General features: G+C 47.2%; 1 protein-coding gene across 3 annotated transcripts in view; it reads left to right on the top strand.

Annotated features, from left to right (window-relative positions):
- ADGRD1 (adhesion G protein-coupled receptor D1) overlaps positions 1–16683 on the top strand; it is a 382252-nt gene that overhangs the window by 290144 nt on the left and 75425 nt on the right. For all 3 annotated transcript variants that reach the window (XR_012648032.1, XM_075012922.1, XM_075012921.1), the window contains one exon: positions 14995–15061. Coding sequence is in view for 2 of the 3 variants with exons in the window: in XM_075012922.1 (XP_074869023.1) it covers positions 14995–15061 (67 nt within the window). In the remaining variant the exon portion in view is untranslated. The remainder of the gene's footprint in view (positions 1–14994; positions 15062–16683) is intronic.

Genomic DNA, 16683 nt, shown 5'->3' with positions numbered 1-16683 from the left:
CTTTCTGAGTCACTATAGGGGCTTGTCTGCATACTTGGCTCAATCTAATTCTTGACTTTCCCTCCCACCCCTGCACTCTCTGATTTGCTCACCTTGATTATCTTTTTCTGATTTGTCCTCCTTGCTTACTGTTTTTGGTTCTCTGTGCCTTAAATAGTGAGTCTGTTCTGGACTGGCTATGGTCTGAAGAAGTGGGTCTGTCCCACGAAAGCTCACCTAATAAACCATTTTGCTAGTCTTTAAAGTGCTACTTGACTGCTTTTTGTTTTGATAGTGTATAGACTAGCACGACTTCCTCTTTGTTACTATTCACCTCAGAAAGGTTACTGACCCCAATATATTCCATTTTACAATGTATTAATGCATCAGATTTATAAAGTGAGTAGAACTACAGCATACTGTAGGAGGTTAAAATGCCAACAAAAGTGTCATGCTTTTGACCAAACTGCTGCTTGAATTAAGGTGGACATTCTGTTCTTTTATTGGAACAGTTTCTGCTTTTATCTATAACATTGAAGTCATTCACATCCATACTAAACACATATAACCATCAAAGAAACAGAAGTGATGAGAATGACACCTGGGTCTATACTTTCATAACCCATGTTATCGGCATCTTAATGTCATATAAGGGTGAAAATGTTTACTTACACATCTGCCCACTTAATACTATTTTTATCTGTAACATGTTAGTGGTTCTGGGTGCTCATGTACTGTTAATGCATTAAGAGCTTCAGTTCGAGCTGTTGGTTCATGAAGATGAAGAAGGTACAGTGGGAGGAAATATATGACTGATGCTGGTTTTACATGTACAAATCAAACCCTTTCAGCTCTGTGAAAAGACACTTAGACTTAGACTTAGGTCCGCGTGTGCATCTGGGCACATCGGGCAACAAGTTTTCGCCAGCGATTTTGGTCGACTGCAAATAATTCTGCATCCTCCCATGATATGCCAATGTTTAATAAGTCTTCCTTCAATGTGGTGTGCCAGGTCTTGAGTGGCCTGCCTCTCTTCCTTCTTCCCTCTGCCGGTATCCATCTCATTGCAGTCTTTGGGTGCAGCTGATCTGGCAGACGCAGAATGTGTCCAGCAAACTGCACTCTGCGCTCTGTCACGATATCCTGCAGTGCCCGTGACCCGCATCTTTGTAGTATCTCCTCATTGGTAACACAATCGCGGTAGGTGGCACCCAGGATCTTTCGTAAGCAATGCTGGTGGAATACATTGAGCTTGTGTGCTACTCTTGATGTTATTTTCCACTTTTCGCTAGCGTAAATGGCGACTAGCATGACGATGGTGTTATACAGTCGAACTTTTGTTGCAGTGTCGATTGTTGGTGCAGACCAAATTGGGCGCAGTCTTTGGAACACTGCTGACGCCTTACCAAATATGCAGTTAACATCTGCCTTGACACCTCCGTCGTTAGACAGAGTGCTGCCAAGATAGGTGAACCGCTGTACTTCTTCTATGGGTTGGCGTCCGACCACTAGTGGTGTGTTTGTCTGAGTGTTCCCAACCCACATCAACTTTGTTTTACCACTGTTTATCCTCAGCCCAATTTTGCCGGCTTCTGCTTCCAAATTTGTCGTCATGCCTTGCCAGCATTTGCTCATTTCTGCTAGCAGTGCAAAATCGTCTGCAAAGTCCAGATCCGTGAGTCGACGCTGATCTTTCCGTGAGATACCTAGATGTGCGTCACTCATCACCTTTCTCATGATGAAGTCCACTGCCAGAAGGAACAAAAACTGAGACAGGACGCACCCTTGACGCACTCCGGAGTCGATGTTGAAGAAATCCGTCATCCCATCATCGGTCCTCACGCAGCAACTATAGTTTAGATAAAGATTTCACAAGATGTTGATGTAGTGTTGTGGGATGCCATATGTTTGCACTGTGTTCCATAATTATTCTCTATGAACGCTGTCAAATGCCTTTTTAAAGTTGATGTAGTTAATTAACAGTGGCCTCTCAAATAACTGTTTGATAAATTGATAAATCAAGAACCGAACTGTGGTCATGCTTGCACTGCTGACAGAAAAGAAGAGTCCCAAATGGATTTCTATTAGTCAGATGAATCATAGAATCATAGGGATGGAAGGAACCTCAGGAGATCATCAAGTCCAGCCCCCTGTTTCAAGAAGGATCAACCCCAACCAAGTCATCCCAGCCAGAACCTTGTCAAAAAGGGACTTAAAGACCTCTAGAAATGGAGATTCAATCACTTCTCTAGGTACCGCATTCAAGTGCTTCACTACCCTTCTGGTGAAGTAATTTTTCCTAATATCCAACCTACTCCTCTCCTTCCGTAACTTCAGACTGTTGCTCCTCATTCTGCCATCTGACACCACTGAGAACAGTTACTGTCCATCTGCTTTAGAGCTCCCCTTTAGGAAGTTGAAGGCTGCTACTAAATCACCCCTCAGTCATCTCTTCTGTAAACTAAATAAGCCCAAATCCCTCAGCCTCTCCTCCAGCCCCTTAACCATTATTGTTTTCCCCTCTGCCGAACTTGCTCCAGCACATCCACATTCTTTTTATACTGGGGGGGCCCAAAACTGAACACAATATTTCCGATGTGGCCTCACCAGTGCCGAATAGAGGGGAACAACCACTTCTCTAGATCTGCTCAAAATGCTCTTCCTAATGCACCCAATATGCTGCTAGCCTTCTTGGCTACAAGGGTACACTATTTACTCATATCCAGCATTTCATCCAACATAATTCCTAGGTCCCTTTCTGTTGTACTGCTGCTTAGCCAGTTGGTTGCCAACCTATAACAATGCTTGGGATTCTTCCGACCCAAGTGCAGGACTCCACATTTCTTCTTGTTGAATCGCGTCAGATTTCTTTTGGCCCAGTCCTCCAGTTTATCCAGGTCACACTGGATCTTGTCTCTGCCCTCCAACTTATTTACCTCGCCCCGTAGCTTAGTGTCATCCACAAACTTGCTGAGCATGCAATCCAGTCGCTCATCCGGGTAATTAATAAAGACATTGAATGAAACCAGCCCCAGAACTGAGCCTTGGGTCACTCCACTTGAAACTGACCATCATCCAGATATTGAGCCATTGACCACTATCCATTGGACCTGACTATCAAGCCAGCTTTCTATCCATCTTATAGTCCCTCTATCCAATCCATACTTCCTTTACTTATGGGCAAGAATGTTGTGGGAGATTGTATCAAAAGCTTTGCTGAAGTCAAGGTATACCACATCCACTGACTTTCCCATGTCCACAGAGCCTGTTACCTCATCATAGAAGCTAATCAGCTTGGTCAGGCACCACTTAACCTTGGTGAATCCATGTTGATTACGTCTGATCTCTTTCCCCTCTTCCAAGTGCTCCAAAATGGATTCCTTGAGGATCTCCTCCATTATTTTCCCAGTGACTGAGGTAAGGCTGACTGGTCTATAGTTCTCTGGATTGTCCTGCTTTCCTTTTTTAAAGATGGGCACTACATTTGCCTTTTTCCAGTCATTGGGGATCTCTCCAGATTGCCAAGCATCTTCAAAGATAATGGCCAAAGACTCGGCAATTATGTCTGCCAATTCCCTCTGGAATACCCTAGCGTGCATTAAATCCAGACCCATAGATTTGTGTCCATCTAGTTTTTCTAGGTAGCTTTTAACTTGTTCCCTCCCCACCAATGGCTGCCCTCCACCTTCCCATACTGCATTGTCTAGCACCATAATGTGGGAGCTGAATCACTCTGAGTTATTCTCCCTACCCCGAAATTATCTTCTCTTGCTCTTTTTCTCACTTGTTGGGGTCTTTAACTGGGGGCATATCTGCCTGATAGAGATCCATTGGGGAGCAGTGATATGCTTGTTGGGCAGCAGGACAACTCATTGCTGTGCCAGTATAATTGACTATCAGAGAACTTTTTAAAATATTGCAACAGGACTGAAATGAAATGCCCATCTCCATGAATACTTATGATAGAAGCCATAAAGGTTTTCCTCTTCCTACAGATATCTGTGTTCATCTGTAGAAGCACACACAGCAAGTGAGTTAGTGATGACTGCAATGTAGATTAGCCTGTTGCCCTGAGACATTAGTGTAAGTGAAATTTCTGAGGCCTGACACATTTGGTTGTTTTTTCACCAGCTGGGGAATGGTACTAACCCAGAATGAATTAAAGCTGTTGAAGAGGATGATTCATCTAAGACCAGTCAAAGCAGGTTGCGCGTATTTTCATTGTTCAGTCTTATCTAACATCTGACGAAGACCACCTTTTGCACTGTCATAGTTCCTGAGGCATGCAGAATGTGGGTCTGAATTTTAGAAACCCAAGCAAAATTGTTCTTGCGTGAGTGTTCCCATTGAACTTGTGTGAGAAAAGTTTTGCAGCATCTGAATGAATGAAGTATTGAAACTAGGGGCAAAAATCTGACAGGGTATGGATCCAAGTAAGCCCTGGTTTGAATTTCAGAGGCTGAGAGACATTACTTTAGTAAAATGAATTCAGCAGTAATCAGAGAGACTGGTTACAGAATGGTCTAAATCATCTGAAGTCTCTGTGTATTAGCATCAGTCCAAAGACTGCTAGGGTTACTTTGATACCTACAGTTGTCAGTAATTCGAAGATGATTGATTTTAAGAAGACAATGACGGTAAAAATATCTAGGGACTGGTTGGAAAAATGCTCTGTTACCTTAACATATAGATATCAAGATACCAGACCTTTCAAAATACCTCCCCTTTTCCACCCATTTGTCATAGACTAATAGTATATTTTGTTGTTTGGGAAATTATTGTGGTGGAACGTTTTCTTTAGTTTGTTCCCAGCATTGCAGATAATGTTTTCCCTCTTCATTTACTACTTAGAATTGGGAATTTGGTTCTGAACTGCTACATAGACTCCATTTACATAAATGTTCCTTATTTGGCTGAGTTAGACCCAGTTCCCATCTTTAGGGCTGGGATAATCCACTGGGGAAAAATCATATCAGATGAGATTAACCCCATTCCTGCTAAACAAATTAGAGAATATATTGTTCCCATCAAAGCAGTAAATGGGTTTTTCTAAGTGTTTGAAATAAATGTGCTTTCACTTTTGCCTGGTGCTTCTTCTTTCTCTGTCAATGTCATATTTAACCTTCTAGAGTGAAAAAGCAAAAATCTGCCATAGGTTTTCTGCAGGGCGGTCTCATTCTTCTTTATGTGCTTACGCATGTCCATTTCACATTAGGTATGTGAACTTTCCACAAAGAATCATAGAATCACAGGGCTGGAAGGGACCTCAGGAGGTCACCGAGTCCAGCCCCCTGCTTCAAGCAGGATCAACTCCAACTAAGTCACCTCAACCAGGACTTTGTTAAGCTGGGACTTAAAAACCTCTAGGGATGGAGATTCAATCAGCTCTCTAGCCAGTGCATTCCAGTGCACTGGTGCCAGAATTTTTTTTCCTTAGCAGTATCTAGAGGAGCAGATGTGGCACTCTCTAGATTGGCGGCTGCATGGCTCGGTATAAGGCCTACTTTCTGTGCCTGCCACCCTCAGTTCCTTCTTGGTGCCAGTGATAGTACATGGAACGTTCTAGCATCTCTTAGTCTTCATGTGTTGAACCTTAGAAAATTTTTCTAAAAAGTAGGGTCTGGGCAAGGTCTCCCTTTCTGATGCTTTCCTCCTGCCATGGACCAAGGATCTGATGTATGTTTGCCTGCTGATCCCTCTAATTAGCCAGGTCCTGGTAAATGTCAAGAGAAGCAAGGCCTGAGTCATTGTGATTGTCCCAGTGTGGCCTTGCCAATATGGGTTCGGCACACTCATGAACATAGTGGTGGACACTTTATGACCTCTTCCTGACAATCTGGACCTGCTATCAGAGGACCATGATCAGCTTCTACACCCCAAAATCTAGTCTATCTCTTGGTGTGGATGCTCCATGGATGAACCTAGATAAGCAAACCTGATCGGAGTAGGTCGAGCAAGTCATCCTGGGAAGCAGGAAGCCATCTACAAGACTGTCCTACCTGGCCATAAGAATGTGGTTTTTCTGCAGGGCAAAGGAGCATGGTGTCTTCCTCAGGTTCTTCATTGCTTCTAACGAACCAGGATCTAGCACATTCTTCTATCAGAGTACACCTTGCAGGCAGCCATTTCCATGTTCCACCCACCTAGCCAGAGTCAGATGGAGTTTTCTCATGACATGAGAGGCCTCAAGTGACTTTATTCACAGCTATGCCCCTTGGGGGAGGAGGGATAGCTCAGTGGTTTGAGCATTGGCCTACTAAACCCAGCGTTGTGAGCTCAGTCCTCAAGGAGGCTGTTTAGGGACTGGGGCAAATAGATGTCAGGGATGGTGCTTGCTCTTGCCAACAGGGCAGGGGACTGGACTAGATGACCTCCCAAGGTCCCCTTCAGTTCTAGGAGATGTGTATCTCCAATTATGTTTCCCCACCCCCATTCCACAGAAGGACCTTAACCTGGTCATCTCCAGGTTCATTCCGCCATTCTTGCCACTGATTTTCTGCTTCCTGTTCTACTTGTCCTGGAATGTTGCTTTTCTAGTGCTAGTGAGGTCAATGAAATGAGTTCTGGAGTAAAGACCTTGGTAGGTCATATGTAAGGATGAGGTTTAGTTCTTAGTGAAAGTGCTCTCTTCCTTCCATGTGAACCAGGACATATTCCTGTCTGTGTTGTGTCTCAAGCCACACGAGACTGTAAAGGAGAGGCACTTGCATGTTCTGGACATATGGAGTGCCTTGGCTTTTTACTTGGAGCATACCAAGCCTTTTCTGCAAATCAGCCTAGCTCTTCATCACTGCAGAGGATAGAATGAAGGACCTTCCAGTTTTCTCACAGGATTTTCAACTGAATCACCTCTTTCAAAAAGACCTGTTATGAGCTGGCAAGAGTCTCATTGCCGCAGCTCATCCAAGCTCATTCAACTAGAGCACAGGCATCTTCATTGTCCCTCCTGGCACACATCCCAAAACAGCACATCTGTAGAGCTGTGCTGGATCAGAAGTCAGAAAAATACAATGAATAGAAATTTCAGCATACTGTAGACACAGATAAGGGGTTTAATGCCAAAGAGCAGACAGGAGGAGGCTTTTGAAGTAACTGCTGCTTCAATTAAGGTGGTTCTAGTAGGAGGGGGTAATATCTTGTGTTGGAGAAAGAGACGAGTGTTTACGCATATTTCAAACATTTATGTGGGTCCTTGACTTAAGCGTTAATCTTAAAATTCCTATTTAGACAAAACTATTACTGTCTTCTATGTGAGTTTTGCCTGAGTCAAGCTTGCAGGATATTCTGTGCACAGGTACCACCATATTGGTTGTGACTCTGACAGTTCAGGACCACCTTGGGACTGTCACTTGGTGTGATGAAACGCCATCACACTTGGTTTCCCTGACAGCAAGGGCACCTGTAACACTGTCTTGTTGAGCTTAGCTCTCCAGCCTGCTTCAAAGGAGATCATAACCCAAAGGCTGCAGACACAGACTGAAATCAGTACAGTGTGGGACCTTTTCCCCAACACTCAAATATATAGCCCCTCTGGAAGCTGAATTCTGGATAAATCCATCTTATGTTGTATGGAGATCTATACTGTGTAAGCTCATGAAATTCACCATCTTTCTCGGTGTAAAGAGCGGTGTGCACAGGTTCCTTCTCTCCCAAGTGGTAATGATTTATGCTGGTTTATAACTGAACAAAAGTGATTTTATTTGGTATAAAAATGATAAAATTTAAGTGGCCATAAGAGATAGCAGAAAGAGTAAAGCAAGTAACTGGGCAAAACACACAAAACCAGAAGCTAAGCTTAATACACTAAGGCTACATCTGCGCTACAGCAATCTTTCGAAAGAAGCCCTTCCAGAAGATCTCTTCCGAAAGAACTTATTTTGAAAGAGCGCGTCCACACACAAAAGTGCAGATCAAAAGAGTTATCTGCTCTTTTGAAAGAGAGCATCCACATAGCCCCTGCTCTTTTGAAAGAATAGGCCAGGGATTGAAAAATCAGGTCCCAAGAGGACTGCTTTTTCGAAAAAAAGGGCCTGCAGACCATCGACATACCTTTTCTTTTGAAAAAAGTTTTTGAAAGAAGGTGCTCTTCCTGAAACGGGAAAGGAAGAGCAATTTTGAAAGGAGCACTGCATTTTTTCAATTTACTTTCGAAAGAATGCTTTTTGTGTGTCGACGCTCTATCAGATCTCTCAAAAGAGCCCCCTCTTTCAAAAAATCTTTTGAAAGAATTTGCTGGTGTAGATGCAACCTCAAAGAACTAATTACATGTAAGATTGCACCCAAAATGTGGTTGCAATAATCTTCTTGGCAGGCCAGACACCCTTCCAGCCTGAGTTCAGTTCCTTCCCCCAGTTCAATTTTAGTTGTTTACAGCCATCATCTTGGGTGGGAGAGCCAGGGAGAACTGATTACCACAACTACCTTACTCCCCACACTTTAATATAATTTGCACAAGGCAGGAATCCTTTGTCTTGATTTGATCCTCTCCCAGATTCTCATGGAAAACTACAGAAATGAAGATGGGTTCTGGTATCAGTGACATGGTCCCATATCTCTGTAGATGGTTTCATTGTTGTACCTGAATTGTCTGCTGCGGGCATGATCCAAAGCAACAAAAATGAAATTACAGATACCCAGGTCAATATTCCTAACTTAATTTACAAAAATGATACTTGTATACAAAGAGATAATCATATTCAGTAAATAATCACCTTTTCAATATTATATTCCATGAGCCATCTTGCACGAAGCGTATCTGCCTTGATATAGTCATATCATAATCATATTTTCATAAAGCATATGGATTATTCCTTAGAGACTTAGTGGTAGAGATTGATCACTGACTGACCCAAAGTAAATGCAAGTCAAACCTAGAGATTCCGACATTTGGGATAACTTTTTTTTCTGCCTAGATCTTCATTTTCATGTACCTCTGCATTTTCTTGTCCCAGCTGCAAGAGGATGAAGCACCAGAGAGCTATGAGACAGATGGCTCACAATAGATTTTTAGCCCTAGAAGTTCAGATACAGTTTGGGTGACATCTGTGCACTCATATAAACTGACTTATATGTCTTGGGGCTGATCCATCTTTGCTTATTCCTTAGAAGTGTAAAGTTTGCGGCTATGGTGCAGTGTGGACCCATTATGATTTAATAATCTGCAGTGCTGCATAGCATTCACTGTTCCTACAGAAGTGTGAATTTTGCAAATGCTATAGATTAGATGACAGATGTGTAGTACAATTTCCTTTATCAGATACTGTACTCACTACTGTAACACACACAGCACATCATATCAGACATTTGAAGGGCTGGGGTAAGACTGCTGAACATGTTTATATCATCTCTGAACTGGGAAAACAATCAAATACAGTATAGAAACAAATACTGAAAACCCAGCATTTTATGGCTACGTCTACACGTGAAGCCAACATCGAAATAGCTTATTTCGATGAATAACGTCTACACGTCCTCCACAGCTGGCAACGTCGATGTTCAACTTCGACGTTGGGCAGTACGACATCAAAATAGGCGCTGCGAGGGAACGTCTACACACCAAAGTAGCACACATCAAAATAAGGGTGCCAGGAACAGCTGCAGACAGGGTCACAGGGCGGACTCAACAGCAAGCCGCTCCCTTAAATGGCCCCTCCCAGACACACTTGCACTAAACAACACAAGATCCACAGAGCCGACAACTGGTTGCAGACCCTATGCCTACAGCATGGATCCCCAGCTGCCGCAGCAGCAGCCAGAAGCCCTGGGCTAAGGGCTGCTGCCCACGGTGACCATAGAGCCCCACAGGGGCTGGAGAGAGAGCGTCTCTCAACCCCTCAGCTGATGGCCGCCATGGCAGACCCCGCTATTTCGAAGTTGCGGGACGCGCAACGACTACACGGTCCCTACTTTGACGTTGAACGTCGAAGTAGGGCGCTATTCCCATCCCCTCATGGGGTTAGCGACTTCGACGTCTCGCCGCCTAACGTCGAAGTTAACTTCGAAATAGCGCCCGGCGCGTGTAGCCGTGACGGGTGCTATTTCGAAGTTAGTGCCGCTACTTCGAAGTAGTGTGCACGTGTAGACACGGCTTATATGCGTTATAAACCATGTTTGTAGCACTGCGCTATTGTGTTCCTAGAATTAACTCTTATGAGATATTGTCTGACCCTTACAGCTCATCTGGAGTTTTTACTCGAAAACCAAGGATTGAGCAAATGCGCTTGATATCTTTGTGTGCTACATCATCCATAGACATGTTCCATGTTTGATTCCTACCTTTACAGAATGTCTCAAATGGTTGGCTGTTTGCAGAACAACATGTTTCTTTCATGGTAACACAATCCTAATTTATTTTAGATGCTAACCTCCACTGCCATCTAGCTTTAGTAGCCTGGCACTGCAGAGTAAAGACAACTGCTGCATTGAGGCTGTAGACCATTTTACATTCATTGAATTAATTGTTCTTTTTATCCAGATGACTGCGCTACACTTCATCTGTGCAAGTTTTATTAGCTGGCTAGGGGACTCTGTATTTAATTTTCTTCTTCACTGCAGTTTAAAATTGATAAATAATCAAGTTAAAGACCTGTGAATATCCCAAATTTGCCTTGGAAAACAGGCCCCCTAGCATCACGAGTACCTTTTGTGAACGAGACAGATTTCTCTACCTGTAAAGGCTGTTAGCCTGGAGAAGAGACCTCATACCACAAGATTATTAGCTAGTGCCAAGCAACAATCATTATATATATAATCTTAGCAGTTATTCAAGTAAGCGGCCCTGTTCTTGGGCCAGGACCCCATAGTACTAAATACTGTACCAACACACAGAAGAAAACTGTCCCAGCCCTCTTAGGAGTTGTGAAGGGGTGTACCAACCCTGTATTGGCCAGGAGAGGGGGGTCAGGCTTGCTGGGTGGAGAAGGCTCCTATCCCATGGCTCTGATGGATGCTGCTCCCACTGCAGCCCAAGTATAAAGAGCAGGGAGGCCAGTCAGTTGAGGCTGGCCACCGCGGGAGGAGCTCCTGCTACAACTTGGGAGCAGCATCCATCAGAGGTGGCAGCCGCCACCACTGCCATCGCTGCCACTGCAGCAGCCCCCTAAGAGGCAGCCATGGTAGCAGCAGCAGCAGCTGCTCGGGGACATGTAACCAGAGCCTGGATGATGTGTCTTGTCCAGAATGGGTTAGGAAGTAGCCCAGGGCAAGAAACTGGGTGGCATCCTGAGAGCTCAATGTATTGCAGTGGGAATCTCTGCTGTGCTGGTGGTTAGGGAGATGCACCCACCACAGACAGGGCCCTGGGCTGGAGCCCGGTGGAGGGGGAGGGCCTGGTCTCCCCTACCCTCACCCCTGTGACCCTGCCCTGTCAACACTGACCTGCCAAAGTCAACTAGTCTGCTGGGCCTGCGATTAGTAACTAGGCCGCTGGGCCTGCGATTAATGACTAGACCACTGAGGCCTCACCAGGCCACTGGACCTGATGGAGGGGATACAGACTGGGCCACAGAGGGCTGACAGAGCTACTGACTAAGCCCACTGGGAACTGACTATTGATATTGACAAGGCCACTTCAGCCTGACTGAGATATGGACTAGACCACTGAGGCCAGAAGGCAGCATGTAAGACCTCAGAAGAGGTGTGGGGCTGGAGGCCCAGCCATAACTTGTAGAGAATGTGGACATGTTTGAACTGATCCCCACTGCCCTGGTACGAAGGGGAAGGCTAGGGACCTGAGATGAAGGCCCTTAAAAATATTTTTTGAGTATTCCCTACATACAGACTGAGAGGGCAGATAGACAAGGCATGCTTCCATGAGCCAAGCTGTTTGAGTGTCTGATGGCCCACCAGCAGAAGCATGCTGCCCAGCAGCAATGGCTCGAGAACCAACTGCTACAGGCACTGGCAAACCAGCAACAGTTGCAGGCTGCCCGACAGCAGGAGCAACAACAATGAAGGAGACTATCAGCCAGCAACAAGCCCAGCAAAAACGCTTGGTGCAGCAGATGGCCTCTCTGTGGAAGGTGACTCCTCCAGCATCCCCAGACACCAATGAAGGAGGTGCCAGAGAGGGACTAGCTGGATTACCATGGAGGCTCACAAAGATGGGACCCCATGACGAGCCTGAGGCATACCTAGTAATTTTTGAGTGGGTTGCTTCTGCCACAGGGTGGCCCCAAGAACATTGGACCACCTCACTAGCCCCCTACCTGACAGGACCAGCCCAGCTGGCTTACCACAAAATGGATCCCCAGGAGGTGAGGTGAAGGCGGCCATACTGGACTGAGCAAGGATATGTGCAGAGATGTACTGCCAGTGGATGTGACAGGAGCAGTACCCCATAGGTGTGAGACCCCGGGCAGTGGCCCAGCAAGTCAAGGACCAGTGCTGGTGGTGGCTGGGGCCAGATCAGAGGACAGCAGCCCAGGTAGCTGAATTGGTGACCCTGGAACAGTTTATACAAATCCTACCATGTGGGGGAAGGAGTGGGTGCAAAGACATTGACCTGAGACCCTGGCCTGAGCCCTTTCCCTGATGGAGGACTACATGGCAGTAGAGGTGCCCCAATGGCTGAGCCACAAACCCTGCACAACCCAGGACTGCCAGTAAAGGGGCTGGGTCAGGTGTCCAGTGGTGCTGTGAAAAGGGAGTCCACATCTCCCCTTAAGAACAGCCTGCCCAGAGGCCCCAGCTGGGAAGCCCCAGTATGGGAGGGAGCTGAACCAACCCAGGAATGGCAGACCTCCCTCTGGGTTTTACCACTAGCCTGTCTGAGCGGAGACTGTTGTTATAAGTGCAGGCAGGAGGGTCGTTTCATGGACTGCTATTATGGGCAGGTGCTGGTGGCAGAATCCCAAGCTAGGAGTGGGGACCAGTCCAAGATAGTCATTCCAATCAGGGTTAATGGGATAGAGATGGTGGTCCTAGTGGACTCAGGATGTAGCCAAATTGATCCAGGAGGGACTGACTACCGGGCCAGCTCATAGGGGTGCAATGGTGCAGCTACAGTGTATCCATAGGGGTGTGAGAGTGTACACCACAACTGGGGTTGTGCTGATAGTGGGGGTCCAAGGAATGCCTGATGATGGTGGTGGTCCCAAAGTTGGCATACCCGGTGTTAGGCTGGGACTGGCCACACTTCATAAACCTCCTCCAAGGCGAACCCCCAGGAATCTGCCAAAAGAGGGATCCTTGCCTCAGACAGATAGTGCTGGCCGGGTGGGAGCCAGTAGAGGACCCCGGGAAGGGAACCTTGGGGACCACTAGGGGGAGGGACACCAGACCTGGGAGGCAGTGCTCCCCATTGACCTCTAGCAGACAGGCACTGACCTGGAAGGGGGTTTCTTGGAGGAGCAAAGGAGTGATGTGACCCTCAGCCAGGCCTGGGAGCAGGCTGGGGAACACCATCTGGAGGGGGCCCCATCACAGCACAGGATTCAGGGACCCCAGTTTGAGATATGGAATGATCGGTTATATCAGTTGGTGCAAGATCCTCAAACCAAGGAGGAGATTTGCCATGTACTAGTGCCCCAGTGACTGCAGTGGGCATTACCCCAGTTAGCCCATGCCCTACCCTGGGCCAGACACCTGGGCCATGAAAAGATGCTGTGCAGGGTGGCCCAGTGATTCTTCTGGCTGGGGATTCATCAAGAGGTCAGTGACTATTGTGCTGTGTGCCCCAAGTGCCAGAAGACTAGCCCAGCTAGCGTCCCCCAGGCACACTTGATACCGCTATCAGGTGTGGGTATGGCTATCTGAATGTATAGGCCTGGACTTGGTGGGCCGATTCAAGCGAAGCATGAGTGAGCACATATATTTTGATTATTGTGGACTACATGGGCAGCTATCCAGAGGCGATCCCATTACAAGCCACGACAGCCTGGGCCATTGCAGATGAACTCCTGAAGGTGTTTGTGAGGGTCAGACTTCCAAAAGAGATCCTGGCAGACCAAGGGACCAGCGTAACTTCCAAGATCTCAAGGACTGATCACCTCTGCCTAAAACTGCATGTATGGCCATTTTGGAAAGTAATTTAAAGAAGTTTTGTAGAAGTTACTGCAGAACTCCATAGATTTTATTACTGAATTATCTCCCTTTCATAGTTTTTTTAAAACCATCTTATACAATTCTTTAATAGGAATATTGTTGTTAAATCTATAAACGGATTTAAAAAGCCATCCTATTGCCACATCATTTTCTATTCACTAACGTGGGCCATTTATAGGGATCTACCAGACAATCATGTGCAGCGGAAAGAGTTCCTGTTTTAATGTGTTCAAAACGGTAGGCAGCAGAAATCTTGCTTCCTTTCTAACTGTTAGTTTGGAAAAATTATTAAGGTGATACAAGACATCATTATAGTCTGGGCCAGCTTCATGCAGTTACCATTAAAGGCAGAAGCACTGTTATCTGAATCTGTGAAATACTTATAGAATGCAGTCAAGCATTCATGGCCTCCTAGCAGTATAAAATGTAAAATTTACTTTAAGAAAATAGTTTTTCCACTAGAAATCTTTCAGGGTTATTTCATATATTCATAGTAGGAAACATACTCTCTTAGGGCATCTGAATGGGATCTTAACTTGGTTCAGCTTATTCAAGACTCTTTCTCCCCCTACCCATTTGTGAGGCTTAAAAAATAACTGAATATTGACATTTCTATGCTGTCTTCATGTTGTGAATGCTCTTGAGAGATTTTTTAGGACTATTTCTGGACACTTGAACAGGCATCATTGGCTCAACATGTACGACTGAAGTAGATGAGCCTGAAGAAGAGCTCTGTGTAAGCCTGAAACCTTCTCTGTTGACGAAGTTGGATCAAGTTGGATTCACCTTGTCTGTGCAATACAGATGCACAAAGGGTTCTAAGGAACATGTAACTCTAAAACACATTTGAGTTGTTTTGCTGCCTCTGAAGATTTCTCTTGGGCCCATTCACTGAATTTACCTGATTTTGTGAAGGGAAACATCAGGTGCACTTTTGTTATTAACCACTTTCACCATCTCTGAATTTTGCAGGGTGCCCACTGGTGATCTGCATCATCTCTATTACTTCTGCCATGGGCTGTTATGGAGAAAGTGAAAAGTGAGTACAGAAAGAGATCTATTCTGGTTAAAACATGCAACCAGGTACAACTGGGGTGGGGGGAGCAGGGAAGCAGGGCTAATATTAAATATCTTACCATAGGCCTGATTCTGAGTACCAACAACTCCCAGTGACTTCAGTGGGAAATGAGGGCGTCTAGCATTATGTAACACATATGGGCCGCGTCTACACGTGCCGCTGACTTCGAAGTAGCGGCGCCAACTTCGAAATAGCGCCTGTCACGGCTACACGTGTTGGGCGCTATTTCGAAGTTAACATCGACGTTAGGCGGCAAGACGTCGAAGTCGCTAACCCCATGAGGGGATGGGAATAGCGCCCTACTTCGATGTTCAGCGTCGAAGTAGGGAATGTGTAGTCATTGCGCGTCCCGCAACATCGAAATAGCGGGGTCCTCCATGGCGGCCATCAGCTGAGGGGTTGAGAGACGCTCTCTCCAGCCCCTGAGCTCGATGGTGGCCGTGTGCAGCAGCCCCTTAAAGCTCCCCGCCCCCTGCCTTCCTGTGCAGGAAGCTGAGAGAGCGTGCAGGCAACAGCATTGCTACGCAGCTAGCCTGCACGCTCCTCCGCAGCCACAGACACCCACACCCGACGCGATGGCTGCCCCCCAGCCCCCCAAGTGCCCCCAGGGGACCCCCCCCAAGGGGAGCCAGGGCTCCCAGCCCAGGAGCCCGGCGGGGAAGTGGCAGCAGGGCCCCTCCTGGATGCAGGCTGAGCTTCGGGACCTGCTGGGGCTCTGGAGCGAGGAGGAGGTGCTCCAGGTAATGGGGAGCAAGAGGCGGAATGCGGATGTGTTCGCTCGGCTGGCCGAGGGCCTGGCCGTCTGGGGTCACCCTGCCCGCACTCCGGATCATGTCCGGAGTAAAGTGAAGGAGTTGCGGCAGGGTTACGCCCGGGCCCGGGATGCAGCCGGCCGATCTGGGGCCGCCCCCGTCACTTGCCCCTTTTACAGAGAGCTCAGGGACATCCTGGGCCCCCGGCACACCTCCTCCCCTCCAGCCACTCTTGATACATCGGCCAACAAGCCCCAGCAGACCCTGAAGGCTGAGTGTGTCCCGGAGGCAAGCCCCACACCCCGAGGGCCCACCCAGGAGCCCACCGCCGGGGCACCAGAGGAAGAGAAGGAGGAGGGGGAGTCCTCCTCCAGCAATGCCGGCCTGAGGATTGTGCTGCTCTCGAGAAGCTCCAGCCGGGCGTCCGCCCACCGGGTGTCCCCCAACCGTGGGAGTGGACCATCAGGTATGTACCCCCTTGGTGCACACCCCCGGGGTTGAGGAGCGGAGGTAATAGATATGACCAGGGCCCTCCACATGCCCAGATGACCATGGCCCCAAGGACAGCAGTGGCATGTCCCTCAGAAGAGTTCATCAGCCCCTGCCCACCAGCACGACAGTGCCATGCCCCATCCCCGGGGCTGGGGGGAGCGGAACCTCTAGGGTCCCCCGGGGGGAGGGGGTGGGACACCCAGCAGCAGCAACAGCAGCAGCATGTGATGGAGTGGGGGGAGTGCAAATGCGAGACTCAGGCTAGATATGAGAAACAAGCAGAATAGCTCCCAGTGGCTAAGGATGACCCTGGGGCTACAACTGGCAGATAACACCTCT

The sequence above is a fragment of the Carettochelys insculpta genome, chromosome 18 (genome assembly GCF_033958435.1).
Source record: "Carettochelys insculpta isolate YL-2023 chromosome 18, ASM3395843v1, whole genome shotgun sequence".
Taxonomy (NCBI): Eukaryota; Metazoa; Chordata; order Testudines; family Carettochelyidae; genus Carettochelys; species Carettochelys insculpta.
The sequence above is the reverse complement of the archived record's forward strand: the minus strand, read 5'-3'. Positions and strand labels throughout refer to the sequence as shown.